Below are 26887 nucleotides of genomic sequence, written 5' to 3' on the forward strand. Positions count from 1 at the left end.
GTCAGCAGTGCCGATAGCTAACGTACGTACAGATAGTTGTCAATTTCAAGTTACGTTTTAGAAAACTGTTCGAATTGCTTAACGAAACACATCGTATTCTCAAATTTCTGTGCGATCATAGAAACGTCTGGGCATTTATAAGGGCATGTTGTCAATCTGGTATACAAAAAAAAATTGGTGGTCAATCGAGGCCACAGTATGTGCAATGTGCCATTCTTACCCATTATTCCGACCACTTCATAAGAAAATTATTGGAAAACTTGGTCAACTTCCTGAAACAGCATATTTATTCAAGCTAGCCTCTCTATAGCTTTCTACAGATGGATGCGTGCGTCATCTTTTTATACCTGGGTTAAAGAGACATGTAAATCGTCGAAAAACCAATATGGGTTATTATTAGATCAGATGGTGCAACCGTCGCTTCTGCCAGAACCCAGTTCCAACGACCCGTCGAAGTCAGCTGTACGTGTTACTTGGACCCTATAGGCATTTCACGCATTAAAATTATTATTCGCAGGGCCATTTTGCTAAGTAACGTAGACAGTTCATTCAACATCGTACGTACATGCTCTCGCTTCTTTTTGTTTTTTCTTTTTTTATTACCGTCTATAGTAAATCGGGCCTCTTTTTCTTTAATCAACTCATTCAAATCTCGTCTGCGTCCGTCGATCAGCCGCGTCGAAACTGCTACACTTACATCTTCGACTAAACCTGTTACTGCAATATTACGCAACAATAAAGCCAGCAGTCTACCCGGTACGTAGGAAACAACGACCTAGCACCAATGCATAGGATTGCTACGATACATTATAGATAGATGAAATTTAGTAGAACATTTATTTTACTATCGTCATTGAGTGCATTAGCATACACTTTGGCCATGTTTCTCAAGCGTATTTCTTTACGCGCTGCTTTTGATCGATCAATTAATGCTTGATAGCAAATTAGGTCAGCCGCTGCTGTACCAGATAAATCGATTTCGAACAATTGTAAACTTACCACTAGTTTTTTTTTGGTTCATCATTTGATTCTGCTTACATTTCACTGAAAATTAAGTACAGATAGATTTTGTTCTCTATAAAACATGTATATGTATATATACTTATATATATGACTGTAGTCTATGGTAGTAGAATCCCGTATTTTTAAAAAGAGCTCGACTGGAAAAGAAATGTTTTTCTGCTACCGATAAATACGCCACTTCAACTTTGGGTCTAATTTTTGCCTGTTGTATTAAAGCTGCGTAGAATGATCCCGAGCGAACTAAGCGAGTCATTGTTAGTCATGTGGGCAAACTTCCCTTATAGAACTCAAGTTCATAAACATTGGACTTTTTTTCAATGTGTCGACCCCAAGTTTACCATTGAATTTGCCTTCGGGACTATTCGATCGCTAATACACATATTAAAAAGCAATGTAAGTTCCCAGTATTCAATCATAGGCATTTTTTAGTAATCGCCATCACCATTATTATCGCCATAAAGCTTACTGCTTCAACATGTTCAACTGTTTCGGTATATGTGCTGGTATACATAGAGAGGCACCTGATCGCCGCGTTTCTCGTCGTCGTTCCCCGAATAGGTCACCCATATAAGATAGAATTTTTTAAGCCATTTTATCACCCATCGTCACGTATGATTTATCTTAGGAAGGTCGATATATTTCATTAGATCACCAACAACAAACGAGTCGATAAAGGAATTATTCTATTATGTTGTACTAAATTCAATCTGCAATTGTCTCCACATCAGCAAAACGTACCAGAGCCAGCGGTAGAAACAACAGCTTTTATTCGTTCACTGCCGGGATTCCATTGATAGAAATGGACGCTGGCCTTCTTAACTTGAGTGTAGCGGGTTGGGTTGACCTTCGTTACTGAGCCACGTGGTTAATACATATCGCCTAACGCCCGCCAGCGCGAATCGTTTCGACGGCCGTGGTTATTCAGGCTACCGTAAGTTCACGCAACTGTCGTGACTAACCAGTACATATATACGTACAGCTAGTAGTAATGCCATTATAAACCGCTCAACAATAAGTGAAAAATTCAGTGAGCTGTTTCCTGTAGTGTTTCCGTTGAAGATGTCTGAATATCTAGCCAAAGACCTGCTCAAGTGGAAGTTGGAGCTGGGGCTGGAACCGACATCAGGCCATGGGACCTATGGCGCATTCGCTGCCACACCGTACGGACGAAACGAAGCTTACTGCTCTTAATGGACTCCTGGAGATGCTAACGCCACTGTCGACCGCTAACTCTGTTCTGTAAGGTGCTTTGTCCCTTAGAAGAAGCCTTGCACTACGCTGACCTAACAAGGCTTGAATAAAACGAACCAATTGGTGTTGCGGCGACAAACGGGGTAAAAGACGGCGGCAGAACAAGCGTATCCTGTAACGGCAACTGATGACCTATGGCATGTTTCGTTGTAAACAATTGACTTTATTAATTCGTATGCCTTCGGTACTTCAGAAGCTATTGAAACTGAAGCTTTTTAATGTCAGAGAAAAAAACGAAGAGCTCAATTTGTTACTACAAACGATTGAAGAATATGAGGTTACGCTGGGAGAGTGTTTTGGCGGTCGATAACTTAAAGGTAGAGACATCGACGGGGCAACTTTGTAGGCAACTCAATACAGTTTTCAAGAAAAACAAAAAAGCTTCTTAAGCAATACAGCCAGACAAAAATAATTGTTTTAGTATTGTATCTGTCAAATAAGTTGCTTACTTATAAAGCTGTTTGTTTTAGGGTTGATCTTTAGCTGGGTGCAATAGGGTGGCTCAGCATGGATTGTACATTGGCAGATATGTTGTGTTCATCGGTTAGTATTTTGTTTGTAGTAGTATGTAGCATGTAGTAGTATTTTGGAATTGATATTTTGTTATTTATTTCTATTATTAAATATACATGCGTATACGTTGATTACGGCCGGTACTCCTTACGTATGCATAGAGAGTTTATGATACTACCATATATAACGTTTAATCCTTTATTGTTTTCAGTGAGTTTTCAATTAGATACGCTTGTATAGATCCGTGCGCAGGTTTGAAAGGTTAGCGTTGTTTCCCTTTTACGTGTCGAGAAGATCTGCGACGACCAGTGTAGCAATGGTTTAAAAGTAAATTTATTTTTCTGAGCAGCGTTCTATCGTTGCCCAACGGAGGAGCAGTTGTCCAGACACAGTCAATGGCTATATAAAGACATCGTTGGGCAAATTCCTGCAATATAACGTTGAAAATGTTCTTAGACTTGGTAGCCTGAGGTCTTCCCATGGACATGGAACACGGAAGCCGTTCATGAACACTCAGAGAGAGCAAAGACTAAATATTGTTTTTTCTGTATTTCGGTAATATTTCTAGAATTTCAAAGCAACAATATAGTGAAACGACGAAAAAAATACCAGTTTCACAGCGGAACTGGCCTAGTTAACTAGAAAGTAACTGAAGATATAGATTTCAACATCACTTCAAAATGCTCTATTGCCATATCTTTCAAGCCTGAATCGTTACGAATTTATATATAGATGGTTTACGCACAGTCGAAACAACACTCAGATGTTATATTATGTTCTGTTTGATTTAAAAAAGATGGCCAATATGCTAGAAGTACTGGATATCAGTAGGCCGCACTGATTGGCCAGGTGGAACTGAAAGGGCCTGCGTGTTTTATGCGCGGAACATTAAAGGAAACAAGCCAGTAACAACTACACTTGCTTCAACAGAAGTACCATCAGTTAGTCTACGATGCCATTTACTGCAGCTCTCCAATAAGCTCGTGTAAACAGCTACGAAAAGATTCGCGTATGCGTACTGTTTGTCCTGTATATATTTACTTCAAACTCGTTACGATGCCTGCATCCGTACTAGTAGCATGCAAATGCCGGAAGTAGTTGAACGTGCCAGTTACCCCTCATCGTTATTACGGCCCGACGGTAGCCAAACGGAGAATGATACCATCTCCCGCCCACAAGTGATCAATAATAATATCGTCGGCTAAGTTAATGATAATTACCATGACGGCAGCGCCAATGCTAGCTAATGTTATGATCAAGGCACAGCCAAGCAAACAGATGGTACGCAGAATATCAGCTTGGACCTTCTGTACAGTTCTCTAATGTGAAATCTCGAGTTTTTTCAACAAATTCTGCTCAGTACATGGGTGCCTTGGTATCCTGATACCAGAAAAAAAATATGATGTCATTTCAACTGTTACCACTCTGATGAATCCTACCGCTTTGTTTTGCTGCTGTGGTGGTTCGCCGTCACTCGGCCACAGTGTTCTACCCAAGTGGACAATGCCTGTATTGTTCGTGCACAGAGCGAGGTAACGATGGATCCCGTAGAAAGAGTTGTTAATCAATGACAAACAGTCAGCCAACCGGGGCAGATCATCATAATTATCACCGTTTGTGGCGCCATCTGTCGTCACGCTGCTGTAGTTGATGATTTTCCGTCAATTGTATAAATGTGTACGCATATATGATGTCTTTAGGGCCTCACGTCCAGTGCTTAAACCGTAAAGAATTCCGATAGCTGGATGCTTTCAGTACGGAATAAAACGTGTGCAGGCCCGGATCCTTAACCTGAGTGTCCCTAACAGCAGTGGACGAATACGTTACCTCTCGCGCCGGATATACATACATATATGTTAGTAAAATTGTCAATAAAAATAGTTAACTATAGCAGAAGTGGATCTGCTGGCGGGTGAAAACAAAACCGACTGCGGCTGTACGAAGGTTACTAACAGCATGAGATAGAAAATACAGAAGTGACGAAAAGACGTTGACAACGGCATCATGGCAATGATATTGTTGCTCGACTACTCCTACTATGATTATTAAGATTCATCACGGACGAACATACATCGGTACAAACATACAATACAAACAAACTATACATCGGTAACTTTTAGTCAGTTGTCGCGCCAATGTTAATTTCATTTTCAAAAAATAGCACAAAACCATAACAGCAACAATCATTGAGAGGTAGGTCAAAATAGCTTGAGATCATTAAGAATAAATTGGAAAATCTACTCCCGTTTTCTAGTTAGAAATATCTTCACTTGCCGCGGATCTGAAAATAAATAGCAGTCGGTTCTTCCTGCAGAACCGATTTGACCCAGCGAGTCGGACAGGATAAATAATATGAAGCACCCTGTAAGGAGAAGTTCAGGATGAATAGGAGCAATGTTAAATAATTCCAAATCCAGACGGGTCAAAAACGGGAGTCGAAGGGGCAAAGAAGCGAACACAATGTGACTCCATCTGGGTTTTCGAACACTTTACTTGGAATCGTATTAGGCGGTAGACCGAATCGTAAACGAACCCATTAAATGGCGATATTGATTCAAACGGAAAAGACAGCTGTACATCGATTTCAGCGTGGGAAATTACGGTAAATCGATTTTGAGCGCCTAACAAATAATAAAGAGAAGATATTAGAATTTTAAAAAAGTTTTCTGAATTTTATGTATGATATTCAACCAATTAGACATTACGTCAGATGGTTGGTTTCCAAAACCAAACGAAGCGTGCCTACGCTCGGATTCGGACCTATATCACCACGTGTTACACAGTTCAGCAGACAACCATGTTACCCGCTACGGTAACACAAGGGCAACTATTTCAAAAATTGTAAAAATACAGTTTTGACCTGCGGTAAAATACTTTGTCTTTTGGTATCGTCTGCTGTTCTATGCAGAACTGTAAACAGACAAGGTGTCTTCTTTGTTGTTGTTTTTGACAACATCAAATTAAAGTGTCAAAGTTTTTAACGAGATACAACAGAAAAGCACGATACTATGAGGCTGTATTGTTAAACCTATAAAAAAACATCGTTCGAATAAACACGACTGAATGGTATTGCCATTCAGTCGTGTTTATTCGAAATTCCCTTAGCAACAGATAGTGGTATTTCTGTCCCTGATATATCCAACTATAATTAAATATGGCGATATACTTAACCAATAAGCGTTTCGAATTACCCAGGCTATCATAGACTTGCCGTTCTATAGATTTTTATTGGGGCGCACATCCCTCACAGGTCCCACATAACAGAAATCCGTGTCTTCTGCATTAGTTGTACGTCACGCACTGCATTTGTGACTATAAAACAATAGTTTTTGTAGCAGAGAGTTTGCAAGCCACCTGCAAAATGTCGAACTACCCTATTCTTCATCAAAACGTAACTCTAATTTACCCGTCACTGGCTTGGACAACACGTCTACGTTGCAACATCCTCGAACTAATAATAGCGGTGCGTTACTTACTGTATGTTTTATAGTTTTTTTTTTTTTTTTAAATAATACCAAACAACAAATTACAAATGATTAATAGCTTTACGTTGTTTGAAGTCCTTGCATTTTGATAAGTCGATATAGCATCATTTTATAGTAGGTGTCACCTACAATGTTCAACTTACCGGGCACAATAATGAGGAAAGCTATGAAGAGCGTTGCAAACGCAATGCAGATGAAGAGCTCGGGCGTATCGACCGTTACGTGAGTTCGGTTTGGATCTGCGTGAAGTGCGGGCCCCCCGTCGTCCCGCCACGCGTCGAACCAACCCGCGGTCATTCTCTGAAATCAGAGATTAAGGTATATGGGGAAAAAATTATAGCAAAACGTTAGTGATAGGTTTCAAAACGATACTCGATTGAAGTTGCGGTCTCTGTTGTGTTGGTTAACGTGCATGTACGTTTTCAAATTAGGTTCGGATACGCGTAATAACAATGTGGAACACTTAGGCTTTTTAAATCTTCTAATTCTTGAGTTAGAAGAAAAAATAATTTAATCTGGATAATAATTATACGGCAAAATGTTTTACTTTTATGAATGATTAGATATCTATTAAAATCTATTGTGTGGGTAAACGGGCGCATCTACACTTACACTAGGCCAAATTTAAATAGTAATGTAGTTGGACATTTGAATTTCTCGGAGTTTGAAAAAGTATCTTATTTAACCGGGAAACTACATAAGCTAATGTTGTTTGTTTTTGCTTTTTAATTACTATTAAGAAAACTAACGGAAAAAGAAAAATGTTCTTGAAAATAATGTTTCAGATACTTTGACAATGGTGCCCTAAGAGGGCCAACGGATATTTTCATTCAGAGACGTCAGCCTGTGATATTGTTGCCGTATAGTATTATTGCAAGACTTTATCTGTAAACTGATTTGTCAGCATTTTTTTTATCAGCTCACAATTCTAGACAATTTTGTGACAATTTGTTTTCTATTGATAGCAGATATAAGGCTGTTCCGTACTAATAAAGTATAATGCGATGAAATAGCAGAGCCTGTGCAGTCACTTCTGCAGAATAAAGGGCCATTTAAGGACCGCACAGTACACGATATGTTACCACTACGGATCAGGCCGGGCAATTAAGCGCCAACACGCGGGTAAACACAAGAGGTTGGGGGTAAAACACAAAAGACCCAAAAATGGCCGGCAGGCCTGTTTGCGCCTATCCGATAGCCGTGACACCGTGCTTGAACATCGCAAGTATGGACGGCATCGTCAATACGTTTATAATAATGACCTAGACACAGTAATACATGACATCTTGTTAGAACGATGGCGAGACGCAAATAAGCGATGAATAGGAATGAACAGTTATATGTATATTTGGTCTGTGATAATGGTATTTATTCGCCGAATAGAAACGAGAATTATCCGAATTCCTAGTTCAGAATACGTTTCGTGTAAGTAAAGTTCAGCGAGGTAATTGCTTTTAGATGAATTGTCAGATTGTGCTTCAAACAGAAAGTTAGCGAACATTGAAGTACTGAGACGTTACCGTGAGTCGGCACGTGCCTTTAAACTTTCTACTCTGTCTATTGATTTTCTAAATTTGGTATGTTTCGCGTATGGTAGCGGAGCTCCTATTATGTTGTCGTAGTGAATTTGGCGCTTTTATTTCGGATCGAGAGAGCCAACAGGGCCGATGCTTCCAAGCCAATAACATATTGCACGGTGGGTGCGATTAAATGAAGAGGCTATAATAAAAGGATTCTGTCTCATCGGCAAATCATGTGTCTGTGTTTCGACCATCAGAGAATAATCTATGAGTTTTCAAAAAAATCAGAATAGCTTGCTTGGCCTGCCTATTAACAGCTGAGTATGCATGAGTTATAAACTAGTTCATCACGAGGTGCGGCGGAACCAACTGCAGCGCTCCCTTTATGGGAAGAAGGGAAACAGGTCTAGTTGTTCTGCACGCTTTTTTAAGGCGAGCTTTACTTTGGATACATTTTGAAAATTTGGGCTTGTATTGAAATTAATCTACTGCGCTATTATGCAAGAAGCAATTCCCATTTCTGGCAACGTCGACCCTGTCATGCGCACGACAGCCATTGAAATCAACCCGCAAATAAGATTGACTCCTTTAGCGTAAATGTCAAATCTATACGCAGGTATACGCAGCACTACAGCAGCAGCAGCAGCAGTAGCTGCTCCGACAATTGCACAAGCAGGCGACGTTAGGTCGTCTCTTCGACAGGACTGCGTACCCTTCTCCCCCCATCATTGTGTATGTTGTTGGGGAAGAAATTGTTTTCACGCAGATTTTCGCAGTTGGACTTGGCTAGGAACTGGTGGACACACGCCAGCATTTGCGACCCATCAGACGACCATTACCCAACCGCTAACCCAAAGCTACTACATCGCAGGCAGTATAGATTCCGATAATCCATGAACGACAGTTGACTGACCGGACGAACAAATAGCAAACCGAAGGGGCTTCCACAAGGCAAGCTCGTTTACGATGCCTCGGTTCTAGTCTGTTCTGTGGCAGCTCCAACACATTTCACGGTACCGTGCTGAGCCGGCGGCGTGAAGCAGCATATCTTCGCGACTATACCGGTAGACTCTTCGACTATTACACACCGTTCAGATGCCGGGTATCGTATCTGCTGCCGACATCTGCTGAGAAGGGTACTGGTATCCTTCAACGTTCGGGGTCACTAGTTCCAGAAGCAGCCGCAGCTGGCCCAGCTGTTATGACGGTAGGACCAACTGCAGTAACTTTATCAACAACAGTAACAGCTCGTCCTACGCGGTTGTTCCGTGTGGTGTTCTTCTATAGGCGCACACGGGCATATAAGACTGTAACGGCTTATGTAGAATTCCCCCAGACCAAGAACTCGCCCCAAGATGAGATACACAGAAGTGCCAGCTAGCTGACGCTTCTATGCCGCTGCTGGTGACGGTTAACATTGAAATCTGCGTGCGGTCGATCGATATTGATTAGAAACTTTCTGCTTAACCTAGTAGAATGAAGCAGACTTTTTTCAAGGCGTCATTTCGTCGACACCGAAGTTGTTCGTTGTTTTTACGCAGTGCCAATTGCTAGAAGTAAGGTTAAGCGCTACCATAATGCAAAGCTAGTTTTAAACATACAACGATTTATCACAAGAATACTGGATAGCTTGTCTGTCGGATGATTTGTATGAATTTTCAAGATGTGCACAAGGTTTTCCATACGAAATTGCGTTCAATATGCACCGTTGTAGCCCTAAATAACAACGTTCATGACTGAGTATTTCGAACTTCGAACGTCCATCACCACTGCTACGCAGTCCATCAGACGGCTAGTGATGCTTTTAATCCGAAACGAAGCGTGCCTACGCCCGGAGACGAACCTAGATCATCATGTGTCATAAGCAGGACGCTGATGCTGATTCTAAACATTTTATCGCTTGTAATTAAAAAAAGGCGATGTCTGGCGATAGTCAGTTGCAGCAGAGAACATCAAAAATATTACAAGAGAAAAATTAAGAAGCATACAATTCTGTTGTCTAGCACTCAAGGGACTGGACTGTGAGGGCATTGAATTGACTGAGTCGTGCGCTATAAATAAAATTTCGTACTGTTGTTAGATAAAAACCGGCTTGATCGACGGGCCCCTTTAAGTCTATCCCTAAAATGTGGATTGAATTAATAGTTTGACCATACTTGGATTTTATTCTAATCGAAATAAGTGTCCTTACCCCGTTCCAGATATCTGCACCATTTTAGCATTGAGCTAATAAGTAGAGAGATTATTTCACGATAGCAAATAGATCTTAACGAACATCTATAATTTCAACAACTTCTTTTATGGAGGGTGGCCATCCAGTATTGAAGTTTCGGCATTGGTTTCGACGAAAGAGACCTCACAGTAATCCGTATATAGTGAAAAGGATAAAAGGGTTGACGCCAAAAGGACAATGCGTATAACGTAATATGCTGTTGATTTATCTTGTTATTGGCCTTCAGCTGGTCACCCCAATCTGTATCGATATAGTACTCTACACCCATTAACACAGCTGGCTCCTTTGTAGAGTCTCTAGGGTCACACTTCACCAAGAAGACACTTATGTGCTTAGAATCACTTCGAAAATATCCGATTTGCTATAAATAACTAGCAATTGTTGTTCGAAACCAACATGGTAGGTACACAATTATCCGACGAGCGAGTATGTTCACACAAAACCTCACTCACTATACACAAAATACAGCTGAAACATATTTTGTCCACCCACGAAGCACTTAGCAGAAAATGTCCATTTGTAGTGACTTCAATGAATCCGTCTGCTACTAACAGCGGTAGTCAAAATTTGAGTAACTTTTCAACTTCCTGCCCATCTAATAGATAGGCAACGGGTGTTCATAAAAACCTGCCAAACATTCCTTCAAAACACAAAGGAACGTCCTATAAATTCGGGTTTTTTCCTTGAAGCGATTCACAAGCTGATTCAGAGGACAAATAACACAATGCCAATCGTTTCACGCTGGTCTTTTTAGGGTTAAGTTAGAGCCTGCTATAAAAGCGAACGTCACTAGCCAGAAGAACAAAATAAAGAGTTTACATTAGTAAACGGCGTTAAGTTACGAGACGCGAAATTGCCGATGTCAAGTTGCGCTGGCGCCGCGTCAGAATGGCGGATCTGCAAAGAGTCGCAGAACTGCTGTGCGTGGCGCTGCTTGCGGAGGGCTGTAACGGCGGTGTCCGGATCAGGGCAACCCTCGCCCTATGGGGCCGCAGCTCCACCAAGGATCTTCACTTGACAGCTGACATTGCCGGTGACTGTTGCCTTTTGGCAGGGTCTGTATTAGTCTCCCACATCGCGCAAACCAACGGGTAAATCAACCATTGAGTAGGAACGGAAAAATTCTTTCTTAGCACACCGACAAGTCTACGCATTGAAAGAGCTCCTTAATTGACCACCGTGTAAATGCATCTTTTATTTCGCATCTTTGAGTAAATGGAGAGGGTAGGTGACTAATGCTACAAACATTCATCAATGTCTTGGGGTTTGTGACTACACAAAAATTATTATTTAGTACACTGTAGGCTACAGAACAACGTTTACGCCCATTGTGGTGCCACTAGAAGACCGTCGATTCGGCTTATTTTGGCCGGGTTTCCGCAATAGAACGGGCTGGGTCAACTCTGCATTGACAACTGCTAGAAAAAAACGGAATCACTGAAACCAAAGATTGCAGTCACTGTTGAAAGCAACGTTGTAACTCCAGCACCAGGTCGGTCAATCAGACTATGTATGTAAACACAGGAACTTGATTTGGGGGTAGCAAATAGCATTTTAGCGTTCTGTGCCCAGTATATTTATAGCCTGCACGTGTTTACATCATTACCAACGAAAACGATACATTAACATATCAAATCGTTAACTCTTCGTCAGCGCGTGCACTTCATCGAACCCTACATTTAGAAAATTGAGGTCCATCAGAACGGGATCACAACAACAGCCAAAGAATCTACAACTGTGTGGCATTACCGATGTTATTCACCGTTGCTTTTCAAGACCCGGAGTTCTATGATTACCACTGTAGAGCTTCAATATAATCGTCTGGCTAGAGGCACTGTTGGAACGCCGACAGGCATAAATTCTGGGCTCTTCTAATGGAACGCCAGTCTTCGGTTTCGTTCGAGGCGGAGGCACGAGTCCACCAATGCGATACACACAGATCTCTTAGAGGTATTTAGAGGCGCTAATAAACAAACCCAGTTAGCTCCGGTCACGTTGTTACACGGTGTGAATACTAGTAAAAAGATACTGCCGATCGCGTTCCATGCTTAGGTTGCGATTACCATGTTTTTATTATAGAAAGTCAGGCGCGTCCCCGCAACATAGGAACATAATCATGTGCCGGTTGAAGTTCTCCTTCATTCGCTATGTAGCAAGAGAGTGATAGTTCCTGTATAGATTCAGGGTGAGGCAGAAGTGTCTGGACAATAGATGAAAAACGGTCTTTTGACAGTATAAGAAAAAGTCTCAAGAAGGAAACTTGGAAAGGCTCAACACGAACTTCAAGTCCCATGCTTTTTAGCTCATTTTTTAAATCTGCTAGGTACTCGTGTCATGAACACCGTGGTCAGCTTATTCGACGTATAGCCAATCCCTGGATTCCGGCGTCCGTACGATTCGTAACGGGAATGAGTATGCACAACCGGGGTCTGTAATAGACTACTTCTGATCCATACGCTGGCAGTCGCTGCCGCAAAGAACAACGCACTGGGCGACAATCCAAGGTCAAGGTCGAACTGGGCTGGCGGGTTCATTTCTTCTAGGTAATCGGATCCCAGTCCAACACAGACCGATGCAGCTGCTACAAGAATAGTAGGACGTAAAATTATTTTACTGCTTTAGATACGATGCAATGGCGTGTCTGCATAAAGAAACGCACCGGTGCATAGCTATTTGCGTATGGGCAACGTGATCCGGGGTCATGGCTTACATCCGTTGGGGAACCAATGATTTACTTTCTAAAAATACTCCTTTTGTTTACGTACCTAACCTGGGTGACCCAGTTACAAGTAGACGAAACGAATTAAATGGCAACGAATGGGCGCAATTATATAGGACAATGATTCTGAGGAATTAGTGATTGGTAAAAATTAGAGTTTAAAAAAAAAAAAACTCTAATTTTTCTGATATCTTTAACATGTCGTTAATGCGGGTATAATGAAAGAAAAACATCTCTCTTTAATTACACAGGCTGTATAGTGTCTATTATTTTTAGCAGCTCCTATTCTCTTTCAACCAGAAGCATAACTCTCCAAGCCACCGCGTCGACGTTTAATGGCATTAAGGGAAATAAAAGCCTTATTTCACTTTTTTAAAACCTAAGTAAACGGCGCAATAATAAAGTTGCAGTTAACGAGGACTTCAAATCTCGCACAATTCCTTACGTTTGTGTCTTTGTTGGAACCACTTGGGTGTAATGCAGTAACCTGCACGAATACCCCAGGCAAGTTGCGTTCCGAAGAAGTTATCGGATAAAGTTGAATAGAATACGGCGCAGTCAGTTGGTAAATATATATATATGACTGTGAGATACGACAGGTGTCGTTGTCTTCTGCCAAGTTGGGATGGCCTGTCGATTATATCTATACGGCAATAACGCCTGTACTTTTATAGCGTGGAGCATGGCTTCAGTAAATGAGTACTCGAAAGTGATTGGAAAGATAGTGCAAAATCGCCCTAATCTTACCGTACCGTTGGTTTGCCCCATAGATTTACTCGTAATCTTATCAGTAATGTCGTTCCGTACCAGCAGTGCTCATTACGTTAGTATCACCAATAGCAAATCAAGTGGAAATTCAGACTTTGACCTGCATAAAAAATAAGGACCTACATTACCGTTGGCAACAAATATTGACAGCCATTGCATAGTACACTCGATTGCATAAGATTTTTCATAATCCAAACACCTCGCCTCAGTAACAATTAGAAAAGTAACGAACCACTTACTTCCTGTTCCTTCTCCGGTAAAAGTGGAAAATCTATGCATTTGCCCATAAATTAGTTTGTATCAGACGTTTTTCTGTCTGAACACCGACCACGTCTATATATATGTATGTGGGATTGTTCAAAAAATATTAACCATCTGAAAGCCCAAATTTGACCAGATAATCGTTGTATTTTAAAATAACATTATCAAAATAAACATGGCCGTTTTGGTCGAGGACGTTCTACCGTTTTTCTGGTAATATCGTAATCCCATTTTTGTGGAACTGTGACTTCTGGGCGAAAAATCATGGGGCAAATGATCTTTGCATCCCTTCATTGAAATTAAATGAGTAGTTTTTTGAAAAAACTTTTTTGAAACGGATGATAATATGATGGTGCAAGATTGCGGCTATCCAGCGGACGCATTAAAATTTCCCATTCAAGTTCTTTCAGTTTTTGCCGGCTAGCCAAAGATGGATTTGGCATTGTCATGGTTAAAGACGATGCCTTTTCTGTCCGCGGGCTTTGGTCGAATTCTTGTTCGGTAACTTGTTGTAGTCTTGTTAATTGTTGATAGCAGAGGTCTAATCAATGGTTTTGCCAGGGGGTACCAAGTCGTAGCGCATAAACCGTTTCCAATTCCATTAAACACACAGCGTCACCTTATTTGGGGTCAATTTGGGCTTTTTAAAAGATTATTAAAGTGCATAATTTTTTTCTTATACGATATTACCGTATGTAACTTACTTTTTATGAACCTCTTTAGAAATGGCTCGATTTTGCTACGTTTCTGTAGGCCTTTGTAGATAGAAATAAGATCAAGCGAACTATTTTGCATCAATCAGTGCGGCAGCTAAACATCGAATTTTTTTTTGACAGCAGCTTTCTTTATATGACTTAAAACTGTTCGATGATGGATGTTTAGTTCCTTGGCCAAATCATGGTCACACACGCATCCAACCTTCGCAACAGTTCCATCAATTTTTTTTCCATAATTCATTGGTAATTTCGAGGGGACTGGGAGAACCTTTCGTATTTAAATTTCTAGAGCGAAAGGGCAAGAACTACCTTGGGCGTTATTTCCAATAATACACCTTCATCACGAACAGCACGAATTTTCTTTATAGATCTGAACAGCATCTGTGCCTTTACTATAAAAAAAATATTTAATACAACGATTTTGTGGAGAAATTTAATTTATCTCCAGTGCACTTTATCTTAAGCCGTATGTTACCTGAAATTTATCACTTTAAACCTGTCTCACTAGAAAAAAATTTATACATATATATATATAAATATACATTTATATACATACATATATTACTGGTTTGAATCGGTTGCAGGTTACTTTTCTTTATCAGATGTCGACTATTACATAACTTCCTCAGTCCAATTCTAACATATAAGAACGTATAGGAAGAATACTGAAGGTACCAGCACAACATATGGCATATATATGACATGGTACGCTGCAGCGGCAAATTTCATATTATTAATAGAACTTTTCGACTGTAACCCACCTAAACAGGTCAAAAAACATACAAATCCACACGTTTTGAGCACATTTGCACTGTCTCCGTGAGATGATACCTGCTTAAATGCTAATTGTAAATTGGCTGCCGATCACATGGGCGGCAGATGCATAATGGGTTGTAGTTTTAAAAAACGTATTCTATTTTTGCTAACCTAGACACGTTTTCTCCAGAGATGATTTAACCAGATTTAACCGGTTCATCAGTTTCAGTCGAATTAGATACGGGTGAGCCTTCTAATGCAAGAATATACCAGGCGCTCCATTATTGAACCTTAAACGTGTTGAGCCGTAATAGTAAGTGACTGGAGTGATTTATTTCAAATAATGTTTAATTTTTCTCCGACCGATACGAGCAATTGCTCACTTGCGCGTAAGGTATAGGGCTCATGTAGACGCGTTTATAGCTCAAACCATTGACAGTCAGCAGGTAGGTCCACTAATCTGCTTCATCGTGATGTCTTCGTAAACACTACACAATTTAAAATAGATAGAACGGCCGGATACGCTTATGTAATATCGTGTAATACAACACCGGGAGGCATGCACGCCGGGCCGGAGCTTGGTACGTTAATCCAATTCAGTGCATGAAAAACATCGGAAATGCGTAATGCTATAAAACCAAATCGGACGATAGAAACGGTACAACTTTAAAAATGTTTTTTTTTTTTTTTTTTTTTTTTATAAAAATATAATATAATTGCTTTGTTCTCGGTGTTTCCCATGAGAGACAAACCTAAATGGGGATTCTTTTTAGTCTAGTCATAGACAAATAGGTAGACCATACTGCTACGAATCGTATTCATCGCTCAATTTTCGCTTTGCAATGGAACTGATGCAGCGGCACCGTGGTCGCTAGTAGCCAGTATTACAGACTGAGCTCTATCCATCCTTTTTTTCGACGTTCCGTGTCTATTTCTGATGAGGTAGAAGGTAAATTACCTAACAAATACATGAAGTAACGAGTAATAAGGTTTGTATACAGTAATAAAAAGTCCTCCTTTCTTTTTAGGGCACTTAATCATATGGACGGATTAAGCCTTCCACAGATCTTGAGGCATCGCCACACGATAATATGCTAGTATATACCGGAATAAATAAAAATATTTGTTTCGTCTACAGGAAAGGCATCCACGATCTAAACGAAGTACTCCATTTTGTTGGACTGACCAAACTGAATGAGTACCGTACAAAAGAATCGTTACGACTAGTGGTTACTACGGTAGCTGTTTCACATTTCTTGCGTTTAAAGAGCAAAAGCGACGGCAGATTCCAAGTCGCGCAAAGTTAAGGTCGAGCGGTACTGTACAATGAAAAGGACAAACAGGGCGAGCATTGCGCATTCTAAAACGACTCTTTTCGGTAACTCATTTTTCGTCGAAGCCTTGTTGCAGGACCGTCTAAAACACAAGAAGGCAGGGGTAAGTAATGATAACGGTACTGCAACAAACAGTATCGTAATTGCCCCAGAAAGCAATAAACGATTTTCGATGGAACTGCAAAGGTGTTTATATTTATTATATATATAATATGCAAAGGTGTATATGTCTACTTGAGACTGAAGAATCCTTGAGGATGGATTTTCCGCACTTTTCCTGGTGAGTAAAATCTTCGAAACACTGTAGCGCTAACGTATTTGTCAGCGTTAGGCCGTCAAAGGCCGGTTAAGTAGGCTATGTTCAGAAACGGAAAAGAGCAGGCAAACAGTTCGTCTCGCGCTGGAAACGGCCGTCGCTTATCTGAAGGAATACTTAACCAAATACTGAATATGGAATCTCGCAAGCCCTACTATAGGCAAGCGAGATATTTTCGATTTCGATAGTCGATGTATGTCAAGATAAGCTGCGTTGTTTATTTCCTAAGCTTAGAAGGTTATGTCATATAAAAATCATCATCAGTAGTACGAACTAACATTCCTTAAAACGCCAATTGTGCACTTGAATCTCAACGCCATCTGTGGCGTTTCTTACAAAAGCCGAGGTAAACCCCTGTCGTCGATACGAGGCTATCGGTAGACGTCACATGTGAAAGTTATCTGTCTCTGGCCATTTCTCGTAGACTGTGACACTGGGATACATTTAGTCACAGAATATTTAAATATTCAGCGACAAATGCCTTTCAGGGGTTCAAAAAATCACTCAACAGTCCGAGAGTCTTCATTTTACGCATGTAAAAGCATAAAAAAAACAAAAAAGAAAGCAAACAAAAACGCAAGATAAAGATGGAAACAAAAAAAAAGTTAAGACTATTTGGTATTTTTTGTGGAATTGTCAAAAGATTTTTGCCGCAACCTGTGTATGTTATTATATATATTTACATCTGCTTTTTCACTGGTAGTCCACCGGTACTAATTTTACCTATAACTACAAACATTGTTTTACTTCCCCATTTCGTACGACGTCGTGTAGATGTTTGTTTATATTTATGTGCATAAGCATCCCCCTATAAGCGTCTGTTTCCATGAAAGCTTCGTCAGCTTCTACATAATTCTGTGATTCAATTGCCTCGTCAACGAACGCCTGCCGTACATACGCATCAACGTAGTTGAACGTTATTGTTGATTCCATAAATTGCTTAAACGCCGCTGCACGGCGCTACCGGTCACCATCAGCGTCAATTGAGAAACCAGCTACCATCAAGTCACCGCCGTGTACAAAACAGTTTTGTATGGGGCTCTACAAATGGCGATGGCTACGACAGCCTGCGGTGGCACTTGACGTAGTTTGCAAACGACACGAAGCAATCGTTATCCGTCGACATTGCGTCCGTTCGTTTGCCCCTGTCTGCGAGCAGAAAGCCTGTCGCAAGTCGCAAACTGTCTCCCTAAAGGAGCTCGTTGTAGCGCTGGTGCCGCCGCTGCATGGCGTCTAAGGTCAGTTCCTGGATCGGTCGGTCCTCTAGGACCGCTGATACACATCTGTATATATGTGATAGTAGCACTCCTACTATGGTCAGGAGCGGCGACGCTTGGCTTGCTATTACTGCTGGCGGTAGCTGTTAGCATTAATATTAACACTGGGAATAGTCAGAATCGACTCGGACACATTGTCGCTATCTCGGTGTACTTATTGGGTCCTCAATGTACTGAGTCATGCTCGTTGGTGGAGGTGCGAAGGGAGTATGTTAACAAGTAATCATGACGACGATGAGCTGAGCAGGGCAGAAGAAATCCCTGTTGGCAATGCAAAGAACCATACGAAAAGGGTACAAGTAGACGGCTATTTTTGCATGATGAGCAATTGCATAACTACGCAGGTAGAGGCGCTGTTGTCGGTCTTAGCAGGGCGTAAGTCGTTCCTAGGCTACGTAATTCAAATACGTGGCAAATAGTAGCAGACAGAAATCAAGAGCATTTCTATATGCAGCTTAAGTGGACATTAGGGGAAGAGGGACGTTGGCGACTGCATTTCGGATTACGCGGATCAGACTCTGCTTTGAAATGCTCAGAATCTTTAACAATAGTCTGCGAATATTCACACATAGATGGACCGCTTAGAGCGATAATTGTTTGAGAAATTTACCAATGATTCTACCCAAAACATATGTTCCATTGATGTAAATTTCTTTCAAACTGTGTAAGTGAATTAATACGAATGCTTTTATTATCCACTGATTAGCTGATATCGATGTACTGAAAGCTTTCATACTCGTTCTAAACGAAGCCGTATTACAGACAGTTTAAGGAAGTGCTATTTGAAGCCAGAAGATAAAGAAGCGGGCCGCACGCACGACATTTTCAGCATAAGAAATGTTTACGTAGGCACGTTTATGCGCACCAATTATAATCTGATAGGCTTTCAACAAAAATATATACTTTAGAAAGGGATCCATTTGAGCGTTATCCGACGGTGATACAGGGACGGCAGGACATCGCTATTGATAACAATAGTAATGATATAATAGTCGTCAACGCAGGTTTTTTTTCGTAATTACAACCGCAAATGACTGAAACAGTAATTCAGTAATACTTGTGTGCATAATTGCCAATATAGTCCGTACGTACGTGCACCTACCTTCATGACGAGCATCGTCTGTTTAAAAACGAATTGTTACTCCCAGGGGCCTCCAGGGATCTTATCTTACTTGCTTCAGGGAAAGTTATTTGTCACTGGTGCTGGCCCGTTGTCAGCTTCCATGATTCCCATCATCGCCAAACTTGTTATATTTTGCTAACTGCACTGTTGAAGTAGTTCGCCAACTTTAAGTTACACTATCAGTCCGCTAGTCCTGACCCACTGCCTAAAGCAGATTGCTCGTAACTGTGGATATATGCTGTTCGATTGTACAATTAAATGTTTCTTGGCCGGCAAAAAATACTCACAGCGTTTTACTAGCTGGCGGCTTTATCGGTGGTGACAACCAGCTAAATAAAGAGGAATAAATCGTTCTTAACATACGTTTGCAGCGATTTAGAAGGAAAACTCATTTATTGAAACTTGTTTATTCTCAAATAATTTATTTATTGCAATAAAGACAACCTTTCAAAATAGACATTCTGATCAGTGCCATCCGGCAGAATTATCGGCTCCGATGTCACTACTACACGATCTCTAAACGTAACTTTAACACCTCTGATTACTTTTGCTTTAATCAAACAATCCTAATAAATGTCTTTTCCCATTACCCAACACAACTATTCGATAAAAAATTGTAGCACATATTAGGCACATATTGTATTTGTATGATTACACTAAATGTGTGTCTGCTTTCTACACGGAAACACTTTAGAGGAACATAGATTTTTCCAGCAATTGTAATTAGCTTCTTACCATTCAGTTAGCATGATTCCGTACCCCTCTCGGCATAGCGTGAGGCACGCGATGCACTCTAACTTACTGCTACGCCAACAGAGTCTGTGTGCTCTATCATCAAGGACGTCTGACGTTAGATCGTAATAGGCACTGCCAGCAACAGCTACAATTTTTACAGCGTTTCTTGTGCCGATTTGCGTTGCAAACATGCCTTTCCTTTCTCTATCTATTCGATTCCGTCGCATATTTCCTAGCCATTTTCTTGCATCTTGTTTCCCCCTAGATAGGTGCACTGACAAGTTACCACGCGACTCGAGGCAAGTTACAGCGAGGTGGCCATTTTAGCCGCCGTACAAAACCTTCTACTACAGAATTTTTATCAGAGATCAGGCAGTTTTTCCCCAGCCCAGATCGGGGTAATCGATCTGGATCTAAACATTCCCGGAATTAAGTCCACGGAGTATCTCGTTGTCCGTCAGATTGAGTCTCTCGCGTAGACCGTTCAGCAACGTCGCTTTGCTTTTGAAATGCTTCAACCACTGTTCACGCCATTTTCGACTTTTCTATCTCTATCTTCGAATCCTATTGCTGTTATTGCCGCTGCTGAACGTCTATACGCCCAATTGGCTCACCGCCGTTACAGAAACTTCTTTTAGTCCGCTGTCCGTGATAAGATTTGCTTCAGCCTGTCGGCATTGTGACATGTGTGGCGTTTTGCCGTCTTTGTTTCGTTGCTATACGCGCCCATACCTTTGACTAGGTTTGTCGATCCTTAAACCTTTCAGTCAAAAATAGCTGTTTAAAAACGATTCCTAGAGAGCAGGACGTAAAGCGACACCGAGCTAAAATTGAACTAACTACATTGGACTGGAACGCCTGGCGAGTACCCGGTGAAGTAAGCGTTGACGGGAAGGCTGCCTTGACAGGCAAAGCTTCATGGTATGAACACTTTCTATCCATTTTGTAAGTGGTCTGCAGGAGTGAGAGCTGGTTGCGTGTGAACCCTCTTTGTAATGTTCACGTTGTCAGTGGCCGATAGCAATAGCACGGAGCGGCTGTGGTTCTGATGGTGGTAATAATTCTTGTTATTTTGTTCAACGATTTTCTGAAAACAGAAATTTTTAAGAGCAAGCCACAATAGATAGGTAGAGTGTGTCCGCCCGTGTTCCCGCCCCGGAAACGGCGTAAGTATCCCCTCCGCCCTCCTTTTCGCGCCCGGACATAGCGACGTAAATATTCTCTGTTTTTGTTTGACGATTTAGCAGGGTGAAGTGGGGGGTGCGACTGAGATCGGCAATAAAAACAGTCGCATAGGTGACGGCGGTCAGTGGCACTAAAATAGATAAAGAAATTTCAATCTTATTTAAGAAAAAAAAAAAAAAAAAAAGAAATCAAGACCGCGAGCGCGGAACGAACGAGAAAGCTGCGCTAATAATCTGCAATAACTAGATATTGGACAAGATAGTGCCAAAAGTGAGAACTTGGCAGGTTGGATGGTAAGTTTGTCAAAAGAAAACAAAGAAACGAATAATGATAAATCAAATACAAATTTTTGTTGTTTTGCGAATTCCGTACTTGCAAGTGAAGTATAATACTAAAGCGCACTTAGAATTACTGGACAATGTAGATATGTCACAAAGATGTTTATTTTCTACGAATGTTTGAGAACATCTGGCTAATCATTCGAGACTAAGGTCGTGTTAGTTAAACGATTATCTCCTCCGTAATGTTCTGCTGTAAAAACTAGAAGACAAAAAAAAAAAACAAGGGTATTACATACGTTTGCAGTTACTCAATCCCTGATGAGTTGAAGATTACATACTAAGAGACAGTAATTGTCTTATGTAATGTGGGAGACCATTTACGTACATTGCATCAAGCCAATAGCTGACGACTAAAACGCTGTAGAAGAAAATGTATTTTGGCAGTTTCGATGTCAAGTTTTAAAGTTCTGACAAACGCTGAAGCGGTGTGATCTGTTTCCGAGAAATAGATTAACTGTCTGATGCTGTCGCAAAGCGATCATTGTTAATTCCGAAATAATAACATTTATTTTATACTAATCAAATGAAAAAATCTTGTAATTGAAAGTGGTATCTTGGCACGACGTATTTTATTGCATTTTTTCTTAACTAGATATATGTCGTTAATGATCATTGGATGAATCTTAATCAATGATCATCTTCGTTGCGTTGATTTAATACCAGCGTTTATCTTCCGTTTAGCTCGGCTGGGGAGAGCATGAATTACAACCTCTAGTTTCGATCATCTTTCGTGACTAAAAGTTATATATCGTTTCTGTTATATATATATATATATATATATATATATATATATATAATATATATTATATATTTTTTCTTTTACTGCTTTATGACATCATGCGTCACGTACGTCGGCAAAAGTAAGTAAAAAAATCAAAATGCTTTACACACATGTATGATAGAGACTCCGTAAGTCCGTCTATAACATTTTTCCAACGCCAACTCTCGTGAATTTTCATCGTTCGTTCATTTTGAATACGACTGTACAATCAGCCATACCTCTCGTATGGACTGAGGGTTAGGGGACGCGCGGATGATCGGCAATGACTTACGAAGGTGACAATGTAAAGCGAACGTTAAGGAGCTACGTGCGTGCGTGCGTGCGTGAGCGTGACGTTTTACACGTATCGGGGCACTATTGTTTCCAGGCGATAGGAGCTGACGTTGATAAAACATTGTTGAAGTTGTTGTTAAGCTGTGTACGTTGTTGGTTCCCTGCAAATACGTTTATGTTATCCTGTCAGTGTTCTCTTTGCCAATGGATCCTGAGTGGGTCTAAGGAGCCAGCATCAATCAACCCGCAAGAGGGACATGCAGACGCGTATGGTTTCAATACGTTACTGTGCAGACAAGGGACCAATATGTTGCCAGCCGCCATACGAACTGCTGCTCAACCTGCCTTTTTAGCGCGGCGTTTAGACGAGCCAAGCGTAGGCTGATCGATCAAGTGATCTGGTCTGAAGACCACACCAACAGCTGCCAAAAGTGAAGCAGCGAGACATATGAATCAGCGGCAGTTGGACAAAAGGGATGCCGCGTCACGAGACAGCACAGAACCTTGGCTTCTTCTAGTGTTTATTTTACTGATAAGTTAAAACTGCGCGAATCGAAATAATCAGAAATTACCCTTGTCAGCAAACGATGAGGGCCGAATTAATAAACATCGACAACTGTAGCTAGAGGAATATACGAAAGGGAACAAATGAACAAAACTAATTTTGATATTTTCATGAAATAAAAAAATCGGCAATGTCGAAAATCGTTGCGCACGAGAATGAAGCGAAATTCGTTCGCGCGGGGCAAGCGAACGATCTTCGTCACGCTATTATTTCTTAGGTGGATAGTAGCGACGTGACAGATAGACTAAGTTAAAGTAACTTTATCCACTTCTAGCATGAAGGCGCAATGAGGGAGAAATTTTTTGGGCTATTGATTTGTGTAATGCGAGCGACAAAATTAAATACCATACCAAGTATATGCATTGAAATTTTATCTGATATTATCGATAAGATAACATGCTTGCTAACACCTCGAAAGCGTCATCCGTAACAACAATGGCATCATGCAGCTATATATAACAACACGCTTAGAGACACAAAACGACCCATATTCAGTCGGTCATATGTTTCTAACAAAGGCGTCTTTGTATAGCCTTTGCGTAATATTATCTAACAAATTAGAAGAGCAATTCTCATACTAACATACATATGTAAGAACTTGATATTCTTCCTTTATAGATACACAACTTTTGACCCTGTTGTTGTTCTTCCAAGCCACTTGGTTTGATGACATAACGGCTATATAAAACGACCAGATTATGCAGGCATATAATACACAGATTGTTAGCAATCTGTCTAGCCATTTTCTATACAGTATCCCATTATCTAAGCTAAACCAACCTAACGAGTAACGTATATATGTATAGAAATGTATGTAATATATTATTATATATAGTAAATAGTATGTAATAAAACGAGTGCCAACTCAGCTCGTTTACCTAAGGTTGTAGATTCATCAAGAATACTGCCACCATAATGACTTCAATCACAATTGTTCTAGTTAAAATGTTATCAAGTCCTAATAAAGCTTTACTACCAGATATGCATACATGAACGCCTACGAAATTTGCATAGTACTATTCACCAATAGAACGATCCTTTAGGACCATAACAGTCGAGCAATGATACTACTGATTGTATACTTAAATTAACTTAACTAACTCAATAGCCATCTTCTAACTTTGCTTCTAACGCGATTGTTGTTGGAGTTCCTATACGAAATGGCTGTCTTTATATATCCGATTTATGTATGCTTTGACTGTCCTATCAGCTGGCTTGTGTTTCCTTTGATACGCTACTAGCACTATAATCCAATGCGCACATTTACGTTCTCAAAATTCAAGCTAACATTCAACTGAAAAAAAAATAACGAAAAAGTTTTCTAATCTCAGAAAACGTTTATTGTCTATTGAATCACCACAATCATTTGCCTTTGTCCAGTTGTTTTCCCCTGTGAAAAAATGAAGATCATTTTATACCTTTGACAACTTTTATGCCGTATTAAGCAGAATCAACAAGTAGCCTTTAAGCAGAACAGTCTACCTAGTACGCAGCAGACACGAAAATCGTGGCTAGATGCAAACACGAATATATCATACATATGCAACACGCCCTACCAGGACGTTGCATTTAACCCACTTCTCAATAGACTATTTTCGAACGTATTTGTTTTTTTTTTTTATGGTAAATGCGAGCAGAAGCAACGCCCGTTGAAAGATGCCAATCTACATGAATCAGCCAAAAATTCGCGAAGGGGTCGCTCCTCCTAACAGGTCCAAATTTCACAGAATAAAATGTGTGGTCGTTCTGCTATTACCGGAACAGGTTGCAATGAAAGCCCACTTCATCGCAAGCCAGTCTGCTGGGTTTTGCTAAGTGTGGGTTTATTGATCAGAGTGAGTGAGGAGGGGCAAACGTTTTCTGACTATTTGAAAAAGTCCCAGTTGAAGTTTGGTAAAGTAGCAGGAGGAAAAATGTAGCAAAAATTAAAGAGGAATAGAAAAAAGACTGTACACGGTCAAGACGCTGTTGCATCTCCCAATATTGGTGTTTATGTAGTACAATCTTAGCGAATATTGGCCGGTGGATGGAAGAGCAGCGACCCAGTAAAGGGCAAACAAACCATATGCGAAATTCAGTATTTGGGGAAATTAGTTCGTAGTCTGCATTTAATTCGCATGTGGCTGTCGGGCTACCGCATCAATGTTATAACTATATGTATATCAATAATAAGAATACCACTTCTCTGTCCCCTAAATGGTGCAGCTACGTATATACCACTAGGAAATATTTTCTAAATTTTGGCCTTGTCATTAGGCCATAAAGTTTCTGGCGATATCCTACAGCGGGCCTAGTGTGACCCACATGTCATTAACACAGGCACGGATGTTTCCAATGAACTTTTGCTATGTCAGCTCTTAATGCTCGTTACGTGTAACTAGGCGTAATCGTACACACTTACAGCTAGAATCTATATTCAAAAAAAAAAAAAAAAAAGCGATATATTCTAAATAGAGGCTAGAGACAAATTAACGGCAGTACACTTTAAGCAAACGGCCTTCATAGGTTATTATAAAATAGGTGACACTCCGCCGGATTTTCATGTATCTGGTACTAAGAAAAAAAAACACTATCGTAAGCATTTGCGTCACGAAAACACTATATACATATAATTGGTACTGTTCTACTTAAATATTGATCGTATTTGGTAGGACGGAGTTTGTCGGTTCTGGTAAAAGAAAATTAAGGGTATTGTTTAAAGCTATGTAACAAACAATAATGTAATACCGAACAGTTTCGTGTACTCATCAAGGCATTATACCATGTTGCTTATTTTATCTTTGGAAATGTACGCTGTTCAAGCGAATTTTATAACAGCATTAAGCCTGAGTATCGTGGACTCATTTACTATTTAATCTGCTGAAAAAGCTCGCACGCAAAAGCGTTTTGTTAATTCTGGAGCAAACTAGGCAACGCACGACGCGAAAAGGTTCCTACTTCTCGAATCGGCCTCTAACTTAGGTTGTGAGTAGATCCGTACTGCCGAGCACATGGTGGGCCCGTAATTTGGATGTAATAACTAATGAAATCTCATTAAGCACGTTTAAGCAAGTGTCAGTTGTGGGCAAACCTCACAAGTTCTAAGCAAAAATGGTGCAACAATATCCGCAATGGTTTGGCATTGCTGGTATGAAAAGGAACGCAATGAAAAGAGGCCAAATGTCTTGTCTTACCAATTTTTAACGAGTCTGAATTCTGGTTGGTCTATTGTGCGATCAAGCATCGCTTTAAGGGCCGCTTAGTTCTCAGTAAAACAAGACACACTGAGTCAATGAAGATGAGAGAAGTTACCAGTATTTGTGGTGTAGTACAGATCGGCCCAACTTGGACATGCAATACATTTCGTCAATACTCCAAGCATTTCGTGGGTACTATGTCACAGAAAAGGATTACAAGACTACTAAGGTGACCATATCAAATCGAATATACAGTAAACCTAATACTCTGTTCTATTGGTGTATCTGTCAGATCTATCAGTTTATCAGAATAAAATGTTCAGATTATCAATCATTCATCAAAATCACAAAAATTAAGTATAATTTAGTATAATCTGTTCAATAATTCAATATAATAAACATATAGAGCTCAGGTAGTGGGAAACTTTCTTAGTGTTCGCCATCGTTAAGCACAGCGATTCAATGAAAAATAATTGTTTTCATAAGAATTGGACAATGCGATCTGACTAGTTTTGCAGAAGCAGTAACGCCCATCA

At 40.4% G+C, this 26887-nt stretch overlaps 1 protein-coding gene and 1 long non-coding RNA gene across 8 annotated transcripts in view; one reads left to right on the top strand and one right to left on the bottom strand.

Annotated features, from left to right (window-relative positions):
• The window catches only part of mol (dual oxidase maturation factor 1 mol), a 107512-nt gene that overhangs the window by 60545 nt on the left and 20080 nt on the right, over positions 1-26887 (bottom strand). For 5 of the 7 annotated variants that reach the window (XM_022836358.2, XM_022836356.2, XM_022836357.2 and 2 more), the window contains one exon: positions 6416-6572. In XM_022836358.2, coding sequence (XP_022692093.1) covers positions 6416-6569 — 154 coding nt within the window. In that variant the 5' untranslated portion in view covers positions 6570-6572. Of the gene's footprint in view, positions 1-6415; positions 6573-9983; positions 10216-15250; positions 17098-26887 lie in introns of those variants that run through there. The other 2 variants (XM_022836354.2, XM_022836353.2) reach the window with 2 other exon arrangements.
• The window catches only part of LOC111262250 (uncharacterized), a 44558-nt gene that overhangs the window by 848 nt on the left and 16823 nt on the right, over positions 1-26887 (top strand). Inside the window, exon 2 of the long non-coding RNA XR_015311868.1 lies at positions 613-756. This is a non-coding gene — a long non-coding RNA (uncharacterized LOC111262250). The remainder of the gene's footprint in view (positions 1-612; positions 757-26887) is intronic.

Source organism: Varroa jacobsoni, unplaced genomic scaffold (assembly GCF_002532875.2).
Source record: "Varroa jacobsoni isolate VJ856 unplaced genomic scaffold, vjacob_1.0 scaffold_641, whole genome shotgun sequence".
NCBI lineage: Eukaryota > Metazoa > Arthropoda > Arachnida > Mesostigmata > Varroidae > Varroa > Varroa jacobsoni.